The following is a 25700-nucleotide window of genomic DNA, read 5'->3' as shown; positions in this document are numbered from 1 at the left end:
ACAATGGGGGGATCAGATAGGATCTGTGCCACTGTGACAGAATGCTCTGTTATACAGATAGCTAGAATCTCAGCCATAAAGCAGGGCAGGACTGCTGCTTACAATGGGGGGATCAGATAGGATCTGTGCCACTGTGACAGAATGCTCTGTTATACAGATAGCTAGAATCTCAGCCATAAAGCAGGGCAGGACTGCTGCTTACAATGGGGGGATCAGATAGGATCTGTGCCACTGTGACAGAATGCTGTTATACAGATAGCTAGAATCTCAGCCATAAAGCAGGGCCATCATTGCAGATAGCTTATATAAATAGTAGGTTGAATAGTAGCTGGAGGGATGCAGGTCGGATAGATACAGAGTGAGCTGGAGGCTGTGTGCCCTCGTGCCTAACACATGCTAACGAGTGGTGCAAAGAGTTAAACACAGTCTGTAGCTACTGCAGTTGTACTTCCTAGAATTACAAATTCATGATCAAACAGGGAGCCCAGTGGCCAGTGTCTGAGGAATGCCGGCCACCGCTGCAGGTGGATATGATTTGTGTACAGAGCTCTCAGCGTCCCACAGAGAGGGGACAATAGAGCAGCCATTTCCCCACACTGCCCTCTGGGGTATTATGTCCCACATCAATGGGATCCCAATCTACTGTGTCTCACTCCCAGCCTGATCCACTGCTACACTGTGTATTACCTGTCACTGCAGCCGGAACCTCCCTCTGCTTCTGAGCCAGACTCCTTCTGTCTGTCACTGTCCCTCTGCCCCAAGGGTTGTTCTCTGTGCTGGGGCCTGATCTATAGGTATTTAGTTGTTGTTGAACTTCTGGCATTGCCTGATAGTGGGGGAGTTGTATGAAGGGCTGCAGGTTGCACTCTGTATAAATGTAACCACTTTCTCCACTATTGTTATCTTGCACTACTATCACAGCCCCAGTCCCATCCCACTGCTACTATAGGCACCATCTCTCCCTACTATACCTGCTATCCCACAGCCCCAGTCCCTTCCCAGAGGCTATTATCCCCCCACTGCTACTATAGGCACCATCTCTCCCTACTATACCTGCTATCCCACAGCCCCAGTCCCTTCCCAGAGGCTATTATCCCCCCACTGCTACTATAGGCACCATCTCTCCCTACTATACCTGCTATCCCACAGCCCCAGTCCCTTCCCAGAGGCTATTATCCCCCCACTGCTACTATAGGCACCATCTCTCCCTACTATACCTGCTATCCCACAGCCCCAGTCCCTTCCCAGAGGCTATTATCCCCCCACTGCTACTAAAGGCACCATCTCTCCCTACTGTACCTGCTATCCCACAGCCCCAGTCCCTTCCCAGAGGCTATTATCCCCCCACTGCTACTATAGGCACCATCTCTCCCTACTATACCTGCTATCCCACAGCCCCAGTCCCTTCCCAGAGGCTATTATCCCCCCACTGCTACTATAGGCACCATATCTCCCTACTATACCTGCTATCCCACAGCCCCAGTCCCTTCCCAGAGGCTATTATCCCCCCACTGCTACTATAGACACCATCTCTCCCTACTATACCTGCTATCCCACAGCCCCAGTCCCTTCCCAGAGGCTATTATCCCCCCACTGCTACTATAGGCACCATCTCTCCCTACTATACCTGCTATCCCACAGCCCCAGTCCATTCCCAGAGGCTATTATCCCACTGCTACTATAGGCACCATCTCTCCCTACTATACCTGCTATCCCACAGCCCCAGTCCCTTCCCAGAGGCTATTATCCCCCCACTGCTACTATAGGCACCATCTCTCCCTACTATACCTGCTATCCCACAGCCCCAGTCCCTTCCCAGAGGCTATTATCCCCCCACTGCTACTATAGGCACCATCTCTCCCTACTACACCTGCTATCCCACAGCCCCAGTCCCTTCCCAGAGGCTATTATCCCCCCCACTGCTACTATAGGCACCGTCTCTCCCTACTATACCTGCTATCCCACAGCCCCAGTCCATTCCCAGAGGCTATTATCCCCCCACTGCTACTATAGGCACCATCTCTCCCTACTATACCTGCTATCCCACAGCCCCAGTCCCTTCCCAGAGGCTATTATCCCACTGCTACTATAGGCACCATCTCTCCCTACTACACCTGCTATCCCACAGCCCCAGTCCCTTCCCAGAGGCTATTATCCCCCCCACTGCTACTATAGGCACCGTCTCTCCCTACTATACCTGCTATCCCACAGCCCCATTCCCTTCCCAGGGGCTATTATCCCCCCACTGCTACAATAGGCACCATCTCTCCCTACTATACCTGCTATCCCACAGCCCCAGTCCCTTCCCAGAGGCTATTATCCCACCACTGCTACTATAGGCACCATCTCTCCCTACTATACCTGCTATCCCACAGCCCCAGTCCCTTCCCAGAGGCTATTATCCCCCCACTGCTACTATAGGCACCATCTCTCCCTACTATACCTGCTATCCCACAGCCCCAGTCCCTTCCCAGAGGCTATTATCCCCCCACTGCTACTATAGGCACCATCTCTCCCTACTATACCTGCTATCCCACAGCCCCAGTCCCTTCCCAGAGGCTATTATCCCCCCACTGCTACTATAGGCACCATCTCTCCCTACTATACCTGCTATCCCACAGCCCCAGTCCCTTCCCAGAGGCTATTATCCCCCCACTGCTACTATAGGCACCATCTCTCCCTACTATACCTGCTATCCCACAGCCCCAGTCCCTTCCCAGAGGCTATTATCCCCCCACTGCTACTATAGGCACCATCTCTCCCTACTATACCTGCTATCCCACAGCCCCAGTCCCTTCCCAGAGGCTATTATCCCCCCACTGCTACTATAGGCACCATCTCTCCCTACTATACCTGCTATCCCACAGCCCCAGTCCCTTCCCAGAGGCTATTATCCCCACTGCTACTATAGGCACCATCTCTCCCTACTATACCTGCTATCCCACAGCCCCAGTCCCTTCCCAGAGGCTATTATCCCCCCACTGCTACTATAGGCACCATCTCTCCCTACTATACCTGCTATCCCACAGCCCCAGTCCCTTCCCAGAGGCTATTATCCCCCCACTGCTACTATAGGCACCATCTCTCCCTACTATACCTGCTATCCCACAGCCCCAGTCCCTTCCCAGAGGCTATTATCCCCCCACTGCTACTATAGGCACCATCTCTCCCTACTATACCTGCTATCCCACAGCCCCAGTCCCTTCCCAGAGGCTATTATCCCCCCACTGCTACTATAGGCACCATCTCTCCCTACTATACCTGCTATCCCACAGCCCCAGTCCCTTCCCAGAGGCTATTATCCCCCCACTACTACTATAGGCACCATCTCTCCCTACTATACCTGCTATCCCACAGCCCCAGTCCCTTCCCAGAGGCTATTATCCCCCCACTGCTACTATAGGCACCATCTCTCCCTACTATACCTGCTATCCCACAGCCCCAGTCCCTTCCCAGAGGCTATTATCCCCCCACTGCTACTATAGGCACCATCTCTCCCTACTATACCTGCTATCCCACAGCCCCAGTCCCTTCCCAGAGGCTATTATCCCACTGTTACTATAGGCACCATCTCTCCCTACTATACCTGCTATCCCACAGCCCCAGTCCCTTCCCAGAGGCTATTATCCCCCCACTGCTACTATAGGCACCATCTCTCCCTACTATACCTGCTATCCCACAGCCCCAGTCCCTTCCCAGAGGCTATTATCCCCCCACTGCTACTATAGGCACCATCTCTCCCTACTATACCTGCTATCCCACAGCCCCAGTCCCTTCCCAGAGGCTATTATCCCCCCACTGCTACTATAGGCACCATCTCTCCCTACTATACCTGCTAGTTTGCCCCCATTAGACTAATGTAGTTACACCCCTGGGCACAGTCTGTATGTTTGGGTTGGTGCCTCTGGAACCCCCTGCCTATCACTTTCTCAGTCTGGCAATGTGCTCCCTGCCCATCTGTCTGCCTTCATGCCCCTCCGACCCCCCCCCCCCCAGTTGCAGACACTTGGAAAGAGAGACGTCAGAAGGAAAGAGTCCCCCAGCCAAATCGCTTTCCCCTCTCTGTAGCTGCATGTCCCCCTTTCCCCCCTCTCTCCAAACATCACCAAATAATACAGTTCCCCCTGCCCCTAACAAGCCCCAGCTCACTTCCCCAGGCAATAAAATGCAAATTAAGTGCAACCAGGAGGGGGGCGATCTGCAGGGGGCTGTCCGGCAGGGGGAGGTAGAGAGCAACCCCCTCCCCCGGGATTCCGAGACCTGCTCACAGCCAGGCTACTACTGCTCAGTGCGCTGCCCGCTCACCATCTGCCCGTCTCCTAGGGACCCCTGTGCTTGCGGAGAACCGCGGAGAGGAGCAGCATGACGGGAATTCTGCGACTACTGTTGGTCACTTCTCTACTGTCGTGCTGGAAACAGGCTCTAGTAGGGGCAAACTCCTGGTGGTAAGTACTGGGGGCAGAACCCCCTGGGGCTTGGGAAAGGTATGACGGGCATTGACTGTTACCCAATAATGGAATATAAGGAGGGGCATGCGAAAAGGGGATTAGGAATGTGGTACCCAAAGAGAGGGTTTTGGGGGGCAAATATGACGGGAGATGCAATAGATGAGGGCAGTGGGGGTATTTTACCCAGTGAGAGAATGGGGCATATAATTATGGTAGAGAGATTGGGTGGCACCAATGACACAATGGCACCAATGAGATTGGGGCTGATATGTGACAGAGTGTGGGGTGGGGGGTTCTACCCGGTAGGGATATGAGGGGTGCAGCTCTTTCTGGCAATGAGCTGAAGTGTGAGGGTGTTATTGGGGAATAGGAATGGGTAATGTATAGGAAAGACAGTGGAAGAAAAGTGTGTGGCCCCTGTGTGGAGCTGATACTGAGGGATCTCTGCTAGGAAGAGACAGCTGGGGTGAGAAAGTATGAAAAAGAGACAGCAAGGGGAAACTCAGAATAAAGTAGAAAAGAATAAGAAAAATAATGGGACAAGAGGGGTTTATTTTAGTACAGGGTCTCAAGCTGCTGCCATATTGCATCCATATGTTGGTGCTTTATAAATAAATGTTAATAATAATAATATTCTGGCTCAGGGTGCTGGGAGCTGCAGTTCAGCAGTAGAGGGGGATAGGAATTGTTATTGGGACAGGAAAGCTACGTCACTAAGGGGGCAGATGAGAGGCAGAAAGGCTGGGGATGTGTGAATCAATTGAAGGAAGGGACAGATGAGAGGGTGTGAGGAATGAGACCAAATTAGAGACTGTCCCAGGCAGTGGTTCCCATCATTTGGTCAGGGCCCCCCTTAGTACAATGTTGCAGATATATAAGATGATTGTTGTATTAGACATGATTATGTTGGACAGCAAATAAGTCTTACTTTGCCAGAATTTTACTCTAACTGGCCTATTAAGGAAAGCAAATGGTTCTCTGCCTACTTCTCACCCTAAGGGACCTTGGCTATTGCTTTGGGCCCCTAGGAAGTCCAGCTCACCGGGTTAGAACCACTAACTTACATGGACCTCTGGGAATAAGACCTTGACCCCAGCATAGGAAGGGGTATAAAGCTGAGGGCAGTAATAATATTTTACCCACTGGGTATTGTGCCTGTATGTTAAACTGCACTTCTCTTCATGTTTTTCACCTGTCCCAGGAGAATTCTTACTTGCCCCTCACCTGTGCCCCCTGTAACATGTCCCTTCCTTACATTCAAGGAGCTAATTAGGTTAGAGGTTTCACGCCTGGAATTATGGGAAAATTTCCTAGGACCATCCAATGCCAGTTTGTAGCCGACCACTTGTAGGAAGCTAAAAATAAATTCCATTATTCCCTACAATTTGTAGCCCATTTGGCAGCCCCTATAGCCAACAATGAAATCTATTTTCAGCTTGCTACAAATGGCTCATATTGCATATGGACAACTTAGAAGTGCACCTGTAATTGCACCCACCACCCATGAAATAAACAGGTATGCCATTGCCCTAAGGCTACCTACCCAGAAGCCCTTAGTAATACCTCAAATATGTGTTCAAGCTTGAGTGTTTGAGCGCACCCAATCCTGTTTTTATATGCAGGGTCAAGGTTGGGCATATTTTATATGCAGTAAAATACTGTACCGGCACTTTAATGCGCTCTTGCAGAATTTTTGCTGCATTTAAACACACACCCAACCTCGGCCCCTCCTATAAAGAATAGGTTTATTATTGCATTTTAGAACTACAATTCCCATCATTCCCCCCTGTGTAGACAATCATGTGCCATTTTAGGAATTACATCCGGCTGAATAAGCCTGGATTTAGTATATAGGGGAGGGGTGGGCAAACTTGTTGGCTCAGGGGCCACATTGACTTTTAAAATTTGACAGACGGGCCAGTGTTACGCTGATCCGCTCGTGAGTCCCCAGTCGCCAAGTCTCACGTGATGAGAATAGTTTGCCCACCCCTGATATAGGGTAATTGAGCATAAATAACAAAAAAATGTTGGTAGGACTCAAACCACCACTGCCAGATTGTAGGTGGGCAATTGTAGCCAGGGCAGTTTCATTACAGACTAAAGTTCCCCATACACGTTGAGATCACCAAGCGAGCGGATCTTCACCCGATATCCCCACCTACGGGTGGGCGATATCGGGGAGCGTGTAGGTAAAAAAATAAATAATGTGATCACATTTATATTGGTGGCAATGGGGCAGTGGTTTCGGGGACCGCATCAATGAGCTGATGCGGTCCCCAATCCGACTGAATTTTCTAACCTGGCCAATCGATATCTGGCCAATTTTAGGCCAGATATCGGTCGGGCAGGCCCCTAGTTTCTGCCCCTAGATGGGCCGATAAGCTGCCGAATCGGTCCAAAGGCAGCTACTATTGGCCCATGTATGGGGACCTTTAGTCGGCGGCCTAGACGTGGCCCTGTGGGCCGTAGTTTGCCCACCCCTGATATAGGGTAATTGAGCATAAATAACAAAAAAAGGGTGGTAGGACCCAAACCACCACTGACAGAGAGCTGTAGGTGGGCAAATGTAGCCAGGGCAGTTTCACTACAGACTTAGTTGGCAGCCCGGACCAAAGGGCCGGACGTGGCCCACGGGCTGTAGTTTGGCCACCCCTGATAGAGGGTAAATGAGCATAAATAACAAAAAAAGGGTGGTAGGACCCAAACCACCACTGCCAGAGAGCTGTAGGTGGGCAAATGTAGCCAGGGCACAGACTTACCCACAATGCCTTATTCTTCCCTGTAGGTCGCTGGCGCTGAATCCAGTACAGAGGCCAGAGATGTATATCATTGGCGCCCAGCCTCTGTGTAGCCAACTGACTGGGCTCTCGCCCGGGCAAAGGAAGTTGTGCCAACTCTATCAGGATCACATGGTCTACATTGGAGAAGGAGCCAAGACTGGCATCAAGGAGTGCCAGCACCAGTTCAAGCACAGGAGGTGGAACTGCAGTACTGTGGACAATAACTCCGTGTTTGGCAGGGTCATGCAGATTGGTAAGTGGTTAATATGATATGTGAAGGGCTATGTGCTAGTCCATAAACTCTCTGTGTGGCTATAACTGTATTGTTATTGTTCCTATTTAATAATTATTTTTCTATTTGGGTCCTCTCCTATTTATATTTCAGTCTTGCGTTCAAACCATGGCCTGGTTGCTATGGTAAATTTGACCCTAGGAACCTGATAGCTGCTGAAATTCCAAACTAAAGAGAAGCAAAAAAAAGCTAAAAAAATAACAAATAAAAAAAATATCACTCTCTAAATCATACTTAAGTGTTAATTTAAAGAATCTTTCCTAGAAACACATGGTGGATAAAAAACTGGTATTCTAAGGTATACAGGTATGGGATCTGTTCCATATAAGGGATCTTTCTGTAATTTGGATCTCCATAACTTAAGTCTGCTAAATATCATTTTAATATTGAATAAACCCAATAGGGCTGTTCTGCCCCCAATAAGGGGTAATTATATCTTAGTTGGGATCAAGTACAGGTACTGTTTTATTATTACAGAGAAAAGGGAATCATTTAACCATTAAATAAACCCAATAGGGCTGTTCTGCCCCAATAAGGGGTAATTATATCTTAGTTGGGATCAAGTACAGGTACTGTTTTATTATTACAGGGAAAAGGGAATCATTTAACCATTAAATAAACCCAATAGGACTGTTCTGCCCCAATAAGGGGTAATTATATCTTAGTTGGGATCAAATACAGGTACTGTTTTATTATTACAGAGAAAGGGGAATCATTTAACCATTAAATAAACCCAATAGGGCTGTTCTGCCCCAATAAGGGGTAATTATATCTTAGTTGGGATCAAGTACAGGTACTGTTTTATTATTACAGAGAAAAGGGAATCATTTAACCATGAAATAAACCCAATAGGGCTGTTCTGCCCCAATAAGGGGTAATTATATCTTAGTTGGGATCAAGTACAGGTACTGTTTTATTATTACAGGGAAAAGGGAATCATTTAACCATTAAATAAACCCAATAGGGCTGTTCTGCCCCAATAAGGGGTAATTATATCTTAGTTGGGATCAAGCACAGGTACTGTTTTATTATTACAGAGAAAAGGGAATCATTTAACCATTAAATAAACCCAATAGGGTTGTTCTGCCCCCAATAAGGGGTAATTATATCTTAGTTGGGATCAAGTACAGGTACTGTTTTATTATTACAGAGAAAAGGGAATCATTTAACCATTAAATAAACCCAATAGGGCTGTTCTGCCCCAATAAGGGGTAACTAATCTCCCCGTGTGCCAGAGCCCTAAGGGTCCAACTACCTCCCCACTGGGATAGAATCTGCCCCTGTGTATCTGGAATGATATGGATCAGCTGGTAAAGCTGCCCGGCAAGATAAGTATAGTAAATCCAGGGAATAATGATCCCTTATGGTGTGAGTGTGACACCTTTATACTCCCGGGGCTGGGCAGCAAACAAAGACTGATGGCAGCCATTTGAGCCAAATATATGTCCGTGTTATTAAACAGTGTTTGATCCCAGTTTACTCAGCTGTCGGCCGTGCTGGATAAGCGGATGGTGCATGGAAATAGTTCAGTTCTAAGAAATATAACCAGGAAAAGACAGAGGGTAATTGGGAAAGATAAGCACATATCTCGCAATGAAGATCCAGTGACTAAATAGGGTGCCCGGAATGTACTTAATAATCAGCTGCCCCAGACTAATATTATAGATATGTTACAGAACCTTGTTTGTGAGCTGGCCGGGGATTATGGAAAGGCCACAGAGCCCTAGATTGACTGGCTAGAGAACAACGGGGAATGTGGCTGGATCTGTATTACAACTTAACTCAGCCTGTAGCCTTGTGCCTTTATATGGTCCTCAGTTCTTTCTAATATCCTTATCATTTACAGTAGGGGGTACATTATCCCTTATAATACATGAGTGATACTCAGAGTTCCCTGTATAACTCAGCCTGCAGCCTTGTGCCTTTATATGGGCACAGAACCCCTCAGTGACTGCTAATATCCTTATCATTTACAGTAGGGGGTACATTATCCCTTATAATACATGAGTGATACTCAGAGTTCCCTGTATAACTCAGCCTGCAGCCTTGTGCCTTTATATGGGCACAGAACCCCTCAGTGACTGCTAATATCCTTATCATTTACAGTAGGGGGTACATTATCCCTTATAATACATGAGTGATACTCAGAGTTCCCTGTATAACTCAGCCTGCAGCCTTGTGCCTTTATATGGGCACAGAACCCCTCAGTGACTGCTAATATCCTTATCATTTACAGTAGGGGTACATTATCCCTTATAATACATGAGTGATACTCAGAGTTTCCTGTATAACTCAGCCTGCAGCCTTGTGCCTTTATATGGGCACAGAACCCCTCAGTGACTGCTAATATCCTTATCATTTACAGTAGGGGGTACATTATCCCTTATAATACATGAGTGATACTCAGAGTTTCCTGTATAACTCCATGTGCCTTTATATGGTCACAGGACCACTTAGTCATCCTTATCATTTACAGTAGGTCCTGTATTTCTATGAAGATACTGTTACCCTCACATATACATAGCCAGGTAATAAATATGATTATATACATATAAGGAGGTAGAATAGTTTATAGGATACAAGAATGACCAATTGAATCACGGCTTCCGAGCCACGCCTTGCACTGATCAAGGAATAATGGAGTCCATATTGTATGTTTGCTGTGCAATAAACATCCCAGTGTCTGGACTCTGGCCATGCTGTTCCTATCTAGTTTGCCCCGGGCCATGCGGTGTCCCCTCTGCATAGGGACAGGATGTTGCCTCCAGTTCCCAAAAGACCCCTTGCCCTTTCCTTGAACTGTAGGAGAAAGTTGCCCAGTGTTGGATTTCCCCAGGAAGTGTAGGATCAGTGCGGGCTGCAGCCATACATTGTGTGTGGGGGTCAGTCGCCGGGATAGGGGGTTTGCAGGCATGTCATTTGTAAGGTCAGATAGAGAGGGGCCGGTGGGCATGATATAATGAGGACGGCAGGCATACATCGTGTGGGGTAGGGCAGAGAGGCCGCAGGGGGCAGTGTTTGGGGTCAGAGAGGGAACTGATATTTAGGGTGGACAAATGGAGCCGGGGAAAGGTTGCACAATAGATCAGTGCTGTCCGGCTATTTCTTTAGCACATGCTCTAGGGCCAAAATGTAATTCAATGATGGTGTTATACTAAAGCACACAGGGGAATTCCACCGGCACGCCCGTACCTCTTAATTTAACCACCCGCTGCTCGGTCTAGAGCAGGGTATCCCCAACCTTGAGCCACAGTCACATGTAAAAAGACTTGGGGAGCAACACAAGCACCATAAACGTTCATGGAGGAGCCAAATAAGGGCTGTGATTGGCTATTAGGCAGCCTCTATGCACCCTATCAGTTTACAGGGGGCTTTATTTGGTAGGAAATCTTGTTTTTATTCAACCAAAACTTGCCCCCAAGTCAGGAATTCAAAAATAACTCCCTGGTTTGGGGGCAATGAGGGCAACATCCAAGGGGTTGGGGAGCAACATGTTGCCCTGGAGCCACTGGTTGGGGATCAGTGGTCTAGGGCCAAAATGTAATTCAATGATGGACACAGGAGAATTCCACGGGCACACCCGTATCTCTTATTTTAACCACCTGGTGCTCTGTCTACAGGGTCGGCACCCTCAAATATGGAATATGAAGAATTGGGCAGTGTGGGGGCCATAGCAATAGCATCCAGTTCCGAGTCCTTTGGTTCCATTGCAGTGTAATGGTGCAACAGTGTGTAGGTCATGTAACAATGTGTACGAAAAGCCAAAATATAATAAATAATAACATCTATTGGGCACAGGGTCAACATTAGAAAGCTGAACGGTTATGAGGCTTTTTCGGGCTGCAATGGGGGGCATATGCAGTATCTATGGGACACTTAGGGGGGATCAGAAATAGCTGACGCAGGCTTATAGGGTGTGGGGGCAAATATCTAGTTATGCCATAACATTGAGTTAGGGGTGAGTATGGAACAGTGCTGAGACAGGCACCTATAAAGGGTCTGTTAAAGGGTCCGTGTATTGATAGATCAGTAACAAGTTCACTGTGCAAGTCTGGGAGCTGACTCCTTTCAAGGCTGAGGGGGTGGAAGTGGCTCCAGCTCCCTCCCCCTCCCATTAGCAACCCATCTCTGTGCCTTTGATTCGAGGTGTGAGGGGGCATTGTCTCGGGACCCTTTTGAAATGCAGTTTGCTGTGGGAAGAGACCACCAGACCCAGGCTGGTTTGATGTGTGGGACAATAAAAGGCTAGGTGTTAAAGGGCTAGTATCCTCTCTCCCTGCATTTCTAATCCCCCTGGGGGGGTGTAAGGGGTGTGTGCAAGGTACTAACTCTGAACTTTTTCCATGGGACACATCCTGTGCCAAATAGCAATCATCTCCATATGAAGCGCAGAGTGGGAGAATGCAGTTCTGAAGAGGTTAAACACCCAATTGGCTGCACTGTGCCGGAGCGGCACACCAGTGATTTTAACACCTCGACACCCAGATTTGTCTTATGTTTCTAAAGGTTGAAAGCACTGGTTTTATTCACGTTGCACATACTTTATATAAGATGCAGCCTAAAATGGTTGTCATATAGCCAGTGGCATAACTAGATGTTTCTGGGCCCCACGGCAAATTCTATTCAGGGACCCAAAACATTGCTACATAGACATATTCTACCAAGATATATTGAAATTGCTCATTAATTAGGGCCTTACTGGGCCCTTTACACTCCTGGGCCCTTTACACTCCTGGGCCCCCTCTGCCTCTGTAGATATGCCCCCTATAGCCCTGAATACTTCTCATATGCACCCTGTCCCTTCGCAGAGCTTCTTGCCCTACATGTCCCGGGTGCATGGGGGGGTGGGGGGTTATGAATTCCTGCATATTATCTCTGAGGATCTGCCCAAACACACCCTGACCAGAGTGCACTCCTCATCTCTGGGGTTTTATGCACACCTGCAGTACTGGCACTGGCCACTGGGAGGTGGAGAAGGCAAATGTGGATTTGGAAGTTTCACTTTGTAGAAGCATTATTATAAAACATTGGGTAATTAGAGCTAAACCTGTGTATGGATTGAGCCTGCGTCCTTGGTCCTCTGCAGCTACTTGATTGCTGAGACATTGCTGCAAAACAGTAAGAATCTGAACACAATATTATAAGATATAATGCACTCCTTTCTGTAAATTATAGGATATTATATTTTGGATATTAGAAGTCACTGAGGGGTTCTGTGACTGTATAAAGGCACAAGGCTGCAGGCTGAGTTATACAGGGAACTCTGAGTATCACTCATGTATTATACGGGATAATGTACCCCCTACTGTAAATGATAAGGATATTAGTCAGTCACTGAGGGGTTCTGTGCCCATATAAAGGCACAAGGCTGCAGGCTGAGTTATACAGGGAACTCTGAGTATCACTCATGTATTATAAGGGATAATGTACCCCCTACTGTAAATGATAAGGATATTAGCAGTCACTGAGGGGTTCTGTGCCCATATAAAGGCACAAGGCTGCAGGCTGAGTTATACAGGGAACTCTGAGTATCACTCATGTATTATAAGGGATAATGTACCCCCTACTGTAAATGATAAGGATATTAGCAGTCACTGAGGGGTTCTGTGCCCATATAAAGGCACAAGGCTGCAGGCTGAGTTATACAGGGAACTCTGAGTATCACTCATGTATTATAAGGGATAATGTACCCCCTACTGTAAATGATAAGGATATTAGCAGTCACTGAGGGGTTCTGTGCCCATATAAAGGCACAAGGCTGCAGGCTGAGTTATACAGGGAACTCTGAGTATCACTCATGTATTATAAGGGATAATGTACCCCCTACTGTAAATGATAAGGATATTAGCAGTCACTGAGGGGTTCTGTGCCCATATAAAGGCACAAGGCTGCAGGCTGAGTTATACAGGGAACTCTGAGTATCACTCATGTATTATAAGGGATAATGTACCCCCTACTGTAAATGATAAGGATATTAGCAGTCACTGAGGGGTTCTGTGCCCATATAAAGGCACAAGGCTGCAGGCTGAGTTATACAGGGAACTCTGAGTATCACTCATGTATTATAAGGGATAATGTACCCCCTACTGTAAATGATAAGGATATTAGCAGTCACTGAGGGGTTCTGTGCCCATATAAAGGCACAAGGCTGCAGGCTGAGTTATACAGGGAACTCTGAGTATCACTCATGTATTATAAGGGATAATGTACCCCCTACTGTAAATGATAAGGATATTAGCAGTCACTGAGGGGTTCTGTGCCCATATAAAGGCACAAGGCTGCAGGCTGAGTTATACAGGGAACTCTGAGTATCACTCATGTATTATAAGGGATAATGTACCCCCTACTGTAAATGATAAGGATATTAGCAGTCACTGAGGGGTTCTGTGCCCATATAAAGGCACAAGGCTGCAGGCTGAGTTATACACTAGTACTCCATGTGTCTTCACCCGAACAGCATAATATTTTACAATATGTACAAGTATTGTGACAAGTCATGCAACATCACTGAGAACTGATTTTTAGGACATATTTTACAGGCTATCCGTAGCTCTAGTACAGTGCTTTCCAACTGCTGCCTGTATGTGCCATACACTGCCTGCCCTATGCGGCCTGTGTGTGCCATACACTGCCTGCCCTATGCTGCCTGTGTGTGCCATACTCTGCCTGCCCTATGCTGCCTGTGTGTGCCATACTCTGCCTTCCCTATGCTGCCTGTGTGTGCCATACTCTGCCTGCCCTATGCTGCCTGTGTGTGCCATACTCTGCCTGCCCTATGCTACCTGTGTGTATCATACTCTGCCTGCCCTATGCTGCCTGTGTGTGCCATACTCTTCCTGCCCTATGCTGCCTGTATGTGCCATACTCCGCCTGCCCTATGCTGCCTGTATGTGCTATAGTATACTCAGTTTGCCCTATGCTGCCTGTGTGTGCCATACTCTGCCTGCCCTTTCACATATGAATGAAGGGTGATATTCCTGCAGTGAGCACCAACCATTTGGGTTGTTGCTGCGCTACCACCATTAATGTGGATATGGTCTTAATAGCTCTGGTTTGAAGTGGGTGTGGTTTTAAAAAGGGGAGGGGCCAAAACTGGCTTCCATTATCGGCCCTTCACCATGTAGTCTAGAAAAATTCCTGCCCTTGGTACCACAGAAGTTGGACAGCACTGCTCCAGTATATTGGCTTCTTATATTTTTCAAAAAAAGGTAGATTATACACTGTATATAATTCCTTCCCAATAAAGCATATAGTGCAAGGCTGTAGCTTATTATGTGCCCAGAGCATTCCTTTTTACTATTTTTCCTTTATTCACATAATTGGGAGCTGCTGTCTGTCTGTCCCAATAGCATTTACATTTCTGCCAAATACTTTATTCTCTGTGTTAGCTTCCTATTGTTTTTATGAGACTGACAATACCCAAGCACTAGTAAAGGTGTAGCAGCCAGAAGGAATGTCTGAGGTCCGGCCGGGCCAAAGTCCAAGATATTCCTTAGTCCCCAGAGACAACTCAGCAGCCACTTCAGGGCATCACGTTTGCAGAGATATTTGCTGTGATATGTAAAGAGCCCCTTTATCTGCCATCACTCAACTGATAAGGGCCGACTGCCAGCCCTCTGTGCCTAAGGTGCAAATGACTCGTATCAGATCTGCTTTACACATTGCTCGCACGTTACAGCGCAGAGAGAAAACACAGGCAGCTGCCAGACACGGATTCCTATACAAAGAGAGAATGGGTTCCCCCCCAGGGAGTACACAGTACGACTGTGTCTATATAATCTGTATTCATATGGATGGATCAGTAGAAGGATATAGCGTATTGTGTGCCCAGAACATTCCATTTACAGCAGAAGCTAGAGGATTATATATATAATGATGTATTTGCTTATTCTGCTACCCATAATTCTTAATTCCCTCAAGTACAGTCTGGTTACTTATCTCTCCCTATATCTCTCAGGAGCACCAACCTGCCTGTTAGCTTCAAAAGACTTTGGATGTCTCCCTACCCTGGCACCCAATTCATTATTCTGTCAGTGTTCCTAAAGGTCCCCATACACGGGCAGATCCGCTCACTTGGCGATGTCGCCAAGCGAGCGGATCTTCACCCGATATCCCCACCTACGGGTGGGCGATATTGGGGAGCGTGCAGGTAAAAAAAATAATAATTCGATCGTACTGGCGGCAATGGGGCAGTCGGTTCAGGGACCGCATCAACGAGCCAATGCGGCCCCCAATCCGACTGAATTTTCTAACCTGGCCAATCGATATCTGCCCAATTTTAGGCCAGATATCGGTCGGACAGACCCCTCGTTTCTGCCCCTACATGGGCCGATAAGATGCTGAATCGGTCCAGGGGACCCATATCACCAGCTACTATCGGCCCGTGTATGGGGACCTTAACCTCTCACTGGCTTATTTTATCTGCAACATTAGACCTCAGTGAAGAGGTTTTATCTGTTTTGCATACATTGCCTTTAACATGATTATATGGGGGGTCGGTGCCTCGGACACACAAGCCCTCAAGAGAAGTGTTGTTGCCACATTCATGTGACTCCATTCGATTTGGAAATAGTCCCAGTAATCTCCCTATATTAGATAAAATAATCTCCCTATGTGAGATAAGAGCAATATGGTGGAGACGACAGCAGTTCTCATTGCAGCATCCTCTTGCATCTAATTAAGTTTGGACCACCCTGGACTTTTACACATGGGTAGTGATATGGTTGGGGGGGGGCACTAATGATTAATAAAGGAACGGTTGGTTAAGTCATAAAACTGGGGATGTGTGTGTTTTGTAAAGTTGCAGCGGGAAATAGCAGTGTACACCGATGCAATACTGTGTGTTTGGTATCTCCCGCTTTATTAGCCTGCAGCAATATACCCCGGAACGGGGCTATCTAGATATGGTTGAAAAAAAACTCGTCCAGCCTGTGGCCCCTTGTTGCACCTGAAGCCCTACTATAGTCTCTCTTCCTATCACTGCTCTCCAGGGCCCCGCTGAATGCAGGACCCAAAGAAATCTCCCCCTCTGGAATATACTCTGTTCATATTCAATTATTACTTATCATTCTGTTCAAGCTTTATTTGATTCCTCTTATACTCATTCAACTGCAGGCCTGGTTGCTATGGTAGGTAGAATCCAGGTAACAGGTTAAAGTCAAAATTGGAGATCTTAAGAATAAAAAGGTACTTAGTAAAATGAAGAATGAAGGTTTTTTTTCCTGTTGCTTTGTACTCATCCCCTCCTTTTTCATCTCTACCCATTCCTAGGAAGCAGAGAGGCGGCATTTACTTACGCCATTAGTGCCGCTGGGGTGGTTAACGCCATCAGCCGTGCCTGCCGGGAAGGGGAGCTCTCCACTTGTGGCTGCAGCCGGACTCCTCGCCCCAAGGATCTGCCTCGGGATTGGCTTTGGGGGGGCTGCGGGGACAACGTAGAGTATGGATACCGTTTTGCCAAGGAGTTTGTGGACGCACGGGAAAGGGAGAAGAATTTCCCAAAAGGGTCCGAAGAGCAGGCACGCTCTCTAATGAACCTCCAGAATAACGAGGCGGGGCGCAGGGTAAGAGAAATGTGTTATGTTATTATACATGGAATTGGCGCTGTATTTATCCTATTGTGGGTTCTGGGGTATTATACATGGAATTGGCACTGTATTTATCCCGCTGTGGGTTCTGGGGTATTATAGATGGAATTGGCACTTTATGTATCCTGCTATGTGTTCTGGGGTATTATACATGGAATTGGCACTGTATTTATCCTGCCGTGTGTTCTGGGGTATTATACATGGAATTGGCTCTGTATTTATCCTGCTGTGTGTTCTGGGGTATTATACATGGAATTGGCACTGTATTTATCCTGCTGTGGGTTCTGGGGTATTATACATGGAATTGGCACTGTATTTATCCTGCTGTGGGTTCTGGGGTATTATACATGGAATTGGCACTGTATTTATCCTGCTGTGGGTTCTGGGGTATTATACATGGAATTGGTACTGTATTTATCCTGCCGTGTGTTCTGGGGTATTATACATGGAATTGGCACTGTATTAATCCTGCTGTGGGTTCTGGGTATTATACATGGAATTGGCACTGTATTTATCCTGCTGCGGGTTCTGGGGTATTATACATGGAATTGGCACTGTATTTATCCTGCTGTGGGTTCTGGGGTATTATACATGGAAATGGCACTGTATTTATCCTGCTGTGGGTTCTAGGGTATTATACATGGAAATGGCACTGTATTTATCCCGCTGTGTGTTCTGGGGTATTATACATGGAATTGGCACTGTATTTATCCTGCTGTGGGTTCTGGGGTATTATACATGGAATTGGCCCTGTATTTATCCTGCTGTGTGTTCTGGGGTATTATACATGGAAATGGCACTGTATTTATCCTGCTGTGGGTTCTGGGGTATTATACATGGAACTGGCCCTGTATTTATCCTGCTGTGGGTTCTGGGGTATTATACATGGAATTGGCACTGTATTTATCCTGTTGTGTGTTCTGGGGTATTATACATGGAACTGGCCCTGTATTTATCCTGCTGTGTGTTCTGGGGTATTATACATGGAATTGGCACTGTATTTATCCTGCCGTGTGTTCTGGGATATTATACATGGAATTGGCACTGTATTTATCCTAATGTGTGTTCAGGGGTATTATACATGGATTTGGCACTGTATTTATCCTGCTGTGGGTTCTGGGGTATTATACATGGAATTGGCACTGTATTTATCCTGCCATGTGTTCTAGGGTATTAAACATGGAATTGGCACTGTATTTATCCTGCCGTGTGTTCAGGGGAATTATACATGGAATTGGCACTGTATTTATCCTGCTGTGGGTTCTGGGGTATTATACATGGAATTGGCCCTGTATTTATCCTGCTGTGTGTTCTGGGGTATTATACATGGAATTGGCACTGTATTTATCCTGCTGTGTGTTCTGGGGTATTATACATGGAATTGGCACTGTATTTATCCTGCTGTGTGTTCTGGGGTATTATACATGGAATTGGCTCTGTATTTATCCTGCCGTGTGTTCTGGGGTATTATACATGGAATTGGCACTGTATTTATCCTGCTGTGTGTTCTGGGGATACATGGAATTGGCACTGTATTTATCCTGCTGTGGGTTCTGGGGTATTATACATGGAATTGGCACTGTATTTATCCTGCTGTGGGTTCTGGGGTATTATACATGGAATTGGCACTGTATTTATCCTGCTGTGGGTTCTGGGGTATTATACATGGAATTGGCACTGTATTTATCCTGCTGTGGGTTCTGGGGTATTATACATGGAATTGGCACTGTATTTATCCTGCTGTGGGTTCTGGGGTATTATACATGGAATTGGCACTGTATTTATCCTGCCGTGTGTTCAAGGGTATTATACATGGAATTGGCACTGTATTTATCCTGCCGTGTGTTCTGGGGTATTATACATGGAATTGGCACTGTATTTATCCTGCCGTGTGTTCAGGGGTATTATATAATTATTGACCCTGTTATGTCAGTGTCATTATCCATTTGATTTCTAGTTGTTGGGGGTCAATAACCTCATGCGTAGGGGCAGAATAGAAGAGCAAAAATTCAACAAAAAACTAAAAATGGAACCAGAGATTGCTGTAACACACTATAAGTGCAAAAGCCCAAGCTATTTAGAACCTAGAGGTCAGGCTGGCAGACCCTGCCCCCTCAACCCGCCATAAACTGGTACAGAGCTAAGAAACACAATCTCACCTGGGGCTCCGGGGCTCTCCACCCCCACTCCCAGGGTAATAAAGCAGCCATAAAGCTTTATCACACCTCTCTGAGCACAAATGTTGGCTTCCCGTACAGTTTGGTTAGTGTGGCGAGGGGGTGTTTACTCTTGGCCCCCCCACCCTTCCTCCCAGAGACTCAGTTTATGACCCACAATTCTTTGTTTATGTTTTTCTTTTCTTTCTTTTTTTGGTTGTAGTAGTTACACTTCCTTCTTTTTCAGCTGCCTCCCTCCCACCCTTTTATACAAGACCCCTGGCTCTCAGCCTGCCCGGCCCCTATGTTTGGCTTTCACTCACCTTTAGTATATGCCTTGTTCTCTTCAACCAACACAGTAAATATAACCAAGGTGTTTGGTTTGTAGGGGACACAGTGGCCCCCCTATAACACTGTCTGGCGTTTCCCATTGGAGTAAACCGGAGAGGGGGGTTATACTGAGCATTTTCACTTTAACTGGGAGGGGGGGTACAAGGGGTATTGCTGTTAGGGACCCGGCAGAGGTGCGATTTACTGTATAGGAAAATAATTGGGCAGGGTTTGTGGGGGAATGGGTGGGGTTTGTGGGGAATGGGTGGGTTTCAGTACAATAGGACAGTACTGGGGTAGAGACTTTTTCAATGGTGTCTAATTCTACCCATTGGCAGGGCACTCCTTCCAGGGGGCAAAGTGACCAATGGCTTAATAACTGTGCCCCCTGGGGGGAGGACCCTCCTTGTAGATTGTAAGCTCTTTTGGGCAGGGCTCCCTTCCCCTCCTGTATCGGTTACTGATTGCTTTATATGTTACTCCTTGTAGAGTGTAAGCTCTTTTGGGCAGGGCTCTCTTCACCTCTTGTATCGGTTATTGATTGCTTTATATGTTACTCCTTGTAGAGTGTAAGCTCTTTTGGGCAGGGCTCTCTTCACCTCTTGTATCGGTTATTGATTGCTTTATATGTTACTCTGTGTGTCCAATGTATGGAACCCACTTATTGTACAGCGCTGCGGGATATGTTGGCGCTTTATAAATAAATGTTAATAATAATAATAATAACTTAATAGTATGGGGCCCTGTGATTCCTATGTATGTATGTATGTATAACTTTATTTATAAAGCACCACAAGGGTACGCAGCGCTGTACAGTCTTACAAAATTACACACAGGGAGGACAAGTGTTATAATAAATAATAAATACAACAAATATAAATGCACAGGGAATAAGTGCCATGTGTTATGAGACACAGTAGGAAGGCACTATAGCACCCTCTAGAGGGCAGCAATGGGTATCACAAGCAATTCTATCTCCCATATGTAATAAAAGGCACTAAGATTGCCCAGGAGCAGTAACCCATAGCAACCAATAAGATGTTTGCTTTTAAACAGGTAACCAGTAAATGCCCCTTGGTTGCTATGGGTTACTACTTCTAGACAGACTTAAGGTCCCCATACACGGGCTGATAGTAGCTAAGCGGCCCGTGTATCGGCACCAACGGCGGGCCTGCCCGACCGATATCTGGCCTGAAATCGGGCAGATCTTGATCGGGCAGGTTAGAAGATCTAGTCGGATCGGGGACCACATCGGCTCGTTGATGCGGTCCCCGGACCGACTTTTCCTATACCTGCCGTTATTACTTTCAATTACTTTCACTTTCCATTCAGCACTTCCTAGATATCACCTAGATACCAAATGCATAACATTTTGGGGTGATACAAAGCTTACCTTAATAACACCGTTTACAAAATGGCGCCGGCCTTCTGGCTGTGGCTGTAAATTCCAGAACTGAAGGGAAAAAAAATTAAATCGTTTATACAGTGTAAATAACGTTTATTTTGCTCAACTAACACTATAGAAAAGGATTTGGAATTATTTTTTCGGGTGACAGGTCCACTTTAAATTCATTTCCATGGTTAACAAATGTACAAATGTACAGTTAGTACTAGTGGTTGTATATATAGTTTATGTATGTGAGTGTATAGATTGGTAGGTGTGGGTTGTGGGTGCTGGGTTTACTTGGAAGGGTTGAACTTGATGGACTCTGGTCTTTTTTCAACCCTATGTAACTATGTAAGTTGATTTGGGCAGTTTGAAAGAATGGTTATTTACAATCCTGCTCTTTTCTCCTTATCTCTCAGGCTGTGTACAAGCTGGCCGACGTGGCTTGCAAGTGCCACGGTGTGTCGGGGTCCTGTAGCCTGAAGACCTGCTGGTTGCAGCTGGCCGACTTCCGCAAAGTGGGCGAGTACATAAAGGAGAAGTACGACAGCGCCGCCTCCATGCGCTTGAATAAGCGCAACAAACTGGAGCAGGTCAACCAACGTTTCAACCCTCCCACGGCAGAGGACTTGGTGTATCTGGATCCCAGCCCCGACTACTGTCTGTACAATGAAACCACGGGCTCCCTGGGCACCCACGGCCGCCAGTGCAACAAGACGTCGGAGGGCATGGACGGCTGCGAGCTGATGTGCTGCGGGAGGGGCTACGACCAATTCAAGACGGTCCAAGTGGAGCGCTGCCACTGTAAATTCCACTGGTGCTGTTTTGTCAAGTGCAAAAAGTGCACTGAAATCGTGGACCAGTATGTGTGCAAATAAGGGGGCCCAGACGGCTACCACCTCACATCGACTATTGCCCACCCGTTTCCCACGATTCCCTCCACGCACCCTTTTACCCAAGCACGGGGGAGCGATGGAGGCAAAAAAAAATAGATATGTATAGGGCATAAAATTATATATATGTAGATATATATATATATTTTTCTATGTGTATAAAGGAAGATGAACTCCAGGAACTGACACCCTGATTAATAGGGAATGAGGGGATTTTGGAACGATGGTGGTTGAAGGATGAACGCCCCCCCACGCCCCGCCGCCGCCGTTGTAAGGCTGAACTGCGGGCTCATCCTATAAAGGACATCGGCATGTAACGAGGCCAAGGCTCGGCTACTAAGAACTCACGTGGGCCTAGAGAGAACGGGCTGGCGATGGGAAATTATGGGATGCCTCCGCCCCCCCCGCCCAGCACTTCTCTGTTGCAAATCTGCCCTGCCATCTGTACCCTGCAGACTTTACAGCCAGAATAGGGGCTGCTGGCAAAAGAATAAGCCACAGCCGGCTACAACATCCCTGGCCGCTGGGCTACTGCTTGCCTCTGGACAATCACTATTGGGAACTAAGGAGGAAAAAAAAAAACAAAACAGCTTTGACTTTTTTTTTATAGCAAAACAAATTCATCCCTGCAGCACTGTTTGAGTTTAAAGGGGAAATAGACCCAGTTTGGGCTTGCCGTTTCATTTTTATTTTCCCTTTAATATAGAAACATATATGAGGGTACAAGTAATTTTGTGCTTGAATAAATGTTTAGTATTTTTAATATATAGGGGAGAGTTGCCATACCACCTTGACAAATATCGGGGCACATGTTGTTGTTGACAATAGGGAATAACCATGCTGAGACTAGCAATATGACAGTTTTTTATACTGAGAAAAAGAATGCTCAGTGCATACAATAGGCTATCCCCTTATACTGTACTGTCTAATGTTCTTGTCTAAGGGAAAGAGAACCCCTTTTGCCCAGGCAGTCACATAGCAACAAACACAGCTTTAACCCCCTTGCAACCTACTGTATCTTCATGTAGAGAATTTGTTCATACTGCCCCCTAGAGGTAGTGAAAGAGAATACACAGCAGTACATTACAGCCCTGCTGGCACCCTAAAGTAAAAAGCACTGGCTTTTCCCCTCTCGGTATCTCATTATTTGACTGAGTACCTGGGACCCCTTAGGACTGCCACAGACCAACCCACTGGCCATCTATAGATATGCCTCTAAAGGTGGCCATACACCTTCATATCCGCTCGCTTGGCGATGTCGCCAAGCGAGCGGATCTTCTCCCGATATCCCCCACCTACGGGTGGGGGGATATTGGGAGAATCCAGGTTAATTCGATCATTTGGCCTTGGGGCCAAAGGATCAAATTATAACAACGGGTATAGGCAAAGTCGGTTCGGGGACCACACCAACGAGGCGATGCGGTTCCAGATCCGACTAAATTTTTTATCCTGCCCGATCGATATCTGCCCCATTTCAGGCCAGATATCAGTTGGGCAGGCCCGTCGTTAGTGCCCCTACACGGGCCGATAAGCTGCTGAGTCGGTCTAAGGGACAGATATCGGCAGCTAGAATCGGCCCGTGTATGGCCACCTTAATCCCACCTTTTCCCAACTCAGACCTAGCCCAAATCGGTGGTTTGCCATCTCTTTTATATAAGTGCTCAACCTGCCCATATCTGGCATGGCACAGGTATATAAGAGATCTCAGCTGCAGGGTTGAGTTGGGGCCAAAGGGGCCCATTAGGACAGCGGGGCAGTGTTTTTCCTGGTACCCGGTGGGCCAGTCCAACATGGCTGCCTATTTGTATTTATGGTTGGAAGTTGTCAAATTATTTCCCATAGACAGTACAGTTTTAACGTATATTTATTGTGTGCCCAGAGCATTCTTTCTGAACTTTTTTAGTACAGGTATGGCACCCATTATCCAGAATGCCCGGGACCTTGAGTTTTCCGGATAAGGGATCTTTCCGTAATCTGGATCTCCACACCTTAAGTCTGCTAAAAGATTATTTAAACATTAATTAAACCCAATAGGATTGTTTTGCCAATAAAGATTAATTATATCTTAGTTGGGATCAAGTACAGGTACTGTTTTATTATTACAGAGAAAAGGGAATCATTTAACCATGAAATAAACCCAATAGGGCTGTTCTGCCCCAATAAGGGGTAATTATATCTTAGTTGGGATCAAGTACAGGTACTGTTTTATTATTACAGAGAAAAAAGAAAATCATTTAACCATTAAATAAACCCAATAGGGCTGTTCTGCCCCCAATAAGGGGTAATTATATCTTAGTTGGGATCAAGTACAGGTACTGTTTTATTATTACAGAGAAAAGGGAATCATTTAACCATTAAATAAACCCAATAGGGCTGTTCTGCCCCAATAAGGGGTAATTATATCTTAGTTGGGATCAAGTACAAGGTACTGTTTTATTATTACAGAGAAAAAAGAAAATCGTTTTTAAAAAAAAGACTTATTTGCTTATAATGGAGCCTATAGGAGATGGCCTTTTTCGTAATTCAAAACTTTCTGGATAACGGGTTTCCGGATAATGGATTTCATACCTGTATGGGAGCTTTTTAAACGCCCAGAAGATTTCTTCTTTTCATATTTGCATTTATAAATTTAAGTGGGCAATTCAATGCCCTGTTGTTTGCCTTGGTTATGACAAGCATTGCATTACAAGTCAACAGCACCCCCTACTGGTGTTATACTTGTCTCTATGTTGGGCAACCAATATGGCAGCTCCATTAGTGCTAATCTCAGGGATCTGGCCCCCTGAAGCTTCCCTGGCTGCGCAGGAAGTACTGGTTATGGCGGATATCATTCGTACTCGTTGGGTTTGCTATTTATTACACAATTACCATTTGGAGAATAACAGAATTGTTTGTATGAAGCTTCCGATGAACAAGATGGAGCTGTCCGTGGCCAAATGGCACATTCTGTAAACCCGGAAACAGCTCAGTCCACTGCTGTGGTCTCCTGGACAAAGGGGGATTGGCCGGAGGAAGAGCAGACACATACTGTATAGATCACCTCTATGCTTTGTATGGTTGGAAATATTGTATCTTAAAAAAAAAAATACACAAATTCTCTAATTTTGTTGTCTTTTTGGGGGGGGCAAAGGTGTGAACAATTCTATTGTTCTTGATGTTTCCAAGTGCATCTGTCTGCCCAATAAACAGAACTTGCAGTACTTATCTATCCACTATTCCGCAGGGGTCTCCAACCTTTCTTTAGGTGGCCATACACGCTGAGATCCGCTCACTTGGCGAGATCGCCAAGTGAGCGGATATTCTCCCGATATCCCCACCTATGGGTGGGTAATATCAGGCTAATTTGGGCCAAACGAACGAATTAGAACAACGGTTATAGGCGCAGTGGGTTCGAGGGCCGCATCAACGAGCCGACGCGGTCCCTGATCCAACTACATTTTTAAACCTGACCGATCGATATCTGCCCGATTTCAGGCCAGATATTGGTCGGGCAGGCCCCTCGTTAGTGCCCATACACGGGCCGATTAGCTGCCGAATCAGTCTAAGGGACCCATATCAGCAGCTACAATCGGCCCAATGAGCCACAGTCAAATGTAAAAAGACTTGGGGAGCAACACAAGCACCATAACAGTTCATGGAGGAGCCAAATAAGGGCTGTGATTGGCTATTAGGGGCCTCTATGCACCCTATCAGCTTACAGGGGCTTTATTTGGTAGGAAATCTTGTTTTTATTCAACCAAAACTTGCCCCCAAGTCAGGAATTCAAAAATAACTCCCTGGTTTGGGGGCACTGAGAGCAACATCCAAGGGGTTGGGGAGCAACATGT

General features: G+C 46.5%; 1 protein-coding gene across 2 annotated transcripts in view; it reads left to right on the top strand.

Moving 5' to 3' along the window:
- wnt5b (Wnt family member 5B) overlaps positions 1–25073 on the top strand; it is a 90261-nt gene extending 65188 nt beyond the window's left edge. Inside the window, exons 2-5 of one of the 2 annotated variants that reach the window (XM_012958845.3) lie at positions 4324–4445; positions 7234–7481; positions 16791–17083; positions 21400–25073. In XM_012958845.3, coding sequence (XP_012814299.1) covers positions 4324–4445; positions 7234–7481; positions 16791–17083; positions 21400–21858 — 1122 coding nt within the window. In that variant the 3' untranslated portion in view covers positions 21859–25073. 2 annotated transcript variants of the gene reach the window in all.
- The last annotated feature ends 627 nt before the right edge of the window (positions 25074–25700 follow it).

The sequence above is a fragment of the Xenopus tropicalis genome, chromosome 3 (assembly GCF_000004195.4).
Source record: "Xenopus tropicalis strain Nigerian chromosome 3, UCB_Xtro_10.0, whole genome shotgun sequence".
NCBI lineage: Eukaryota > Metazoa > Chordata > Amphibia > Anura > Pipidae > Xenopus > Xenopus tropicalis.
Note: the sequence above shows the minus strand (reverse complement) of the source record. Positions and strands in the feature narration are given on the sequence as shown.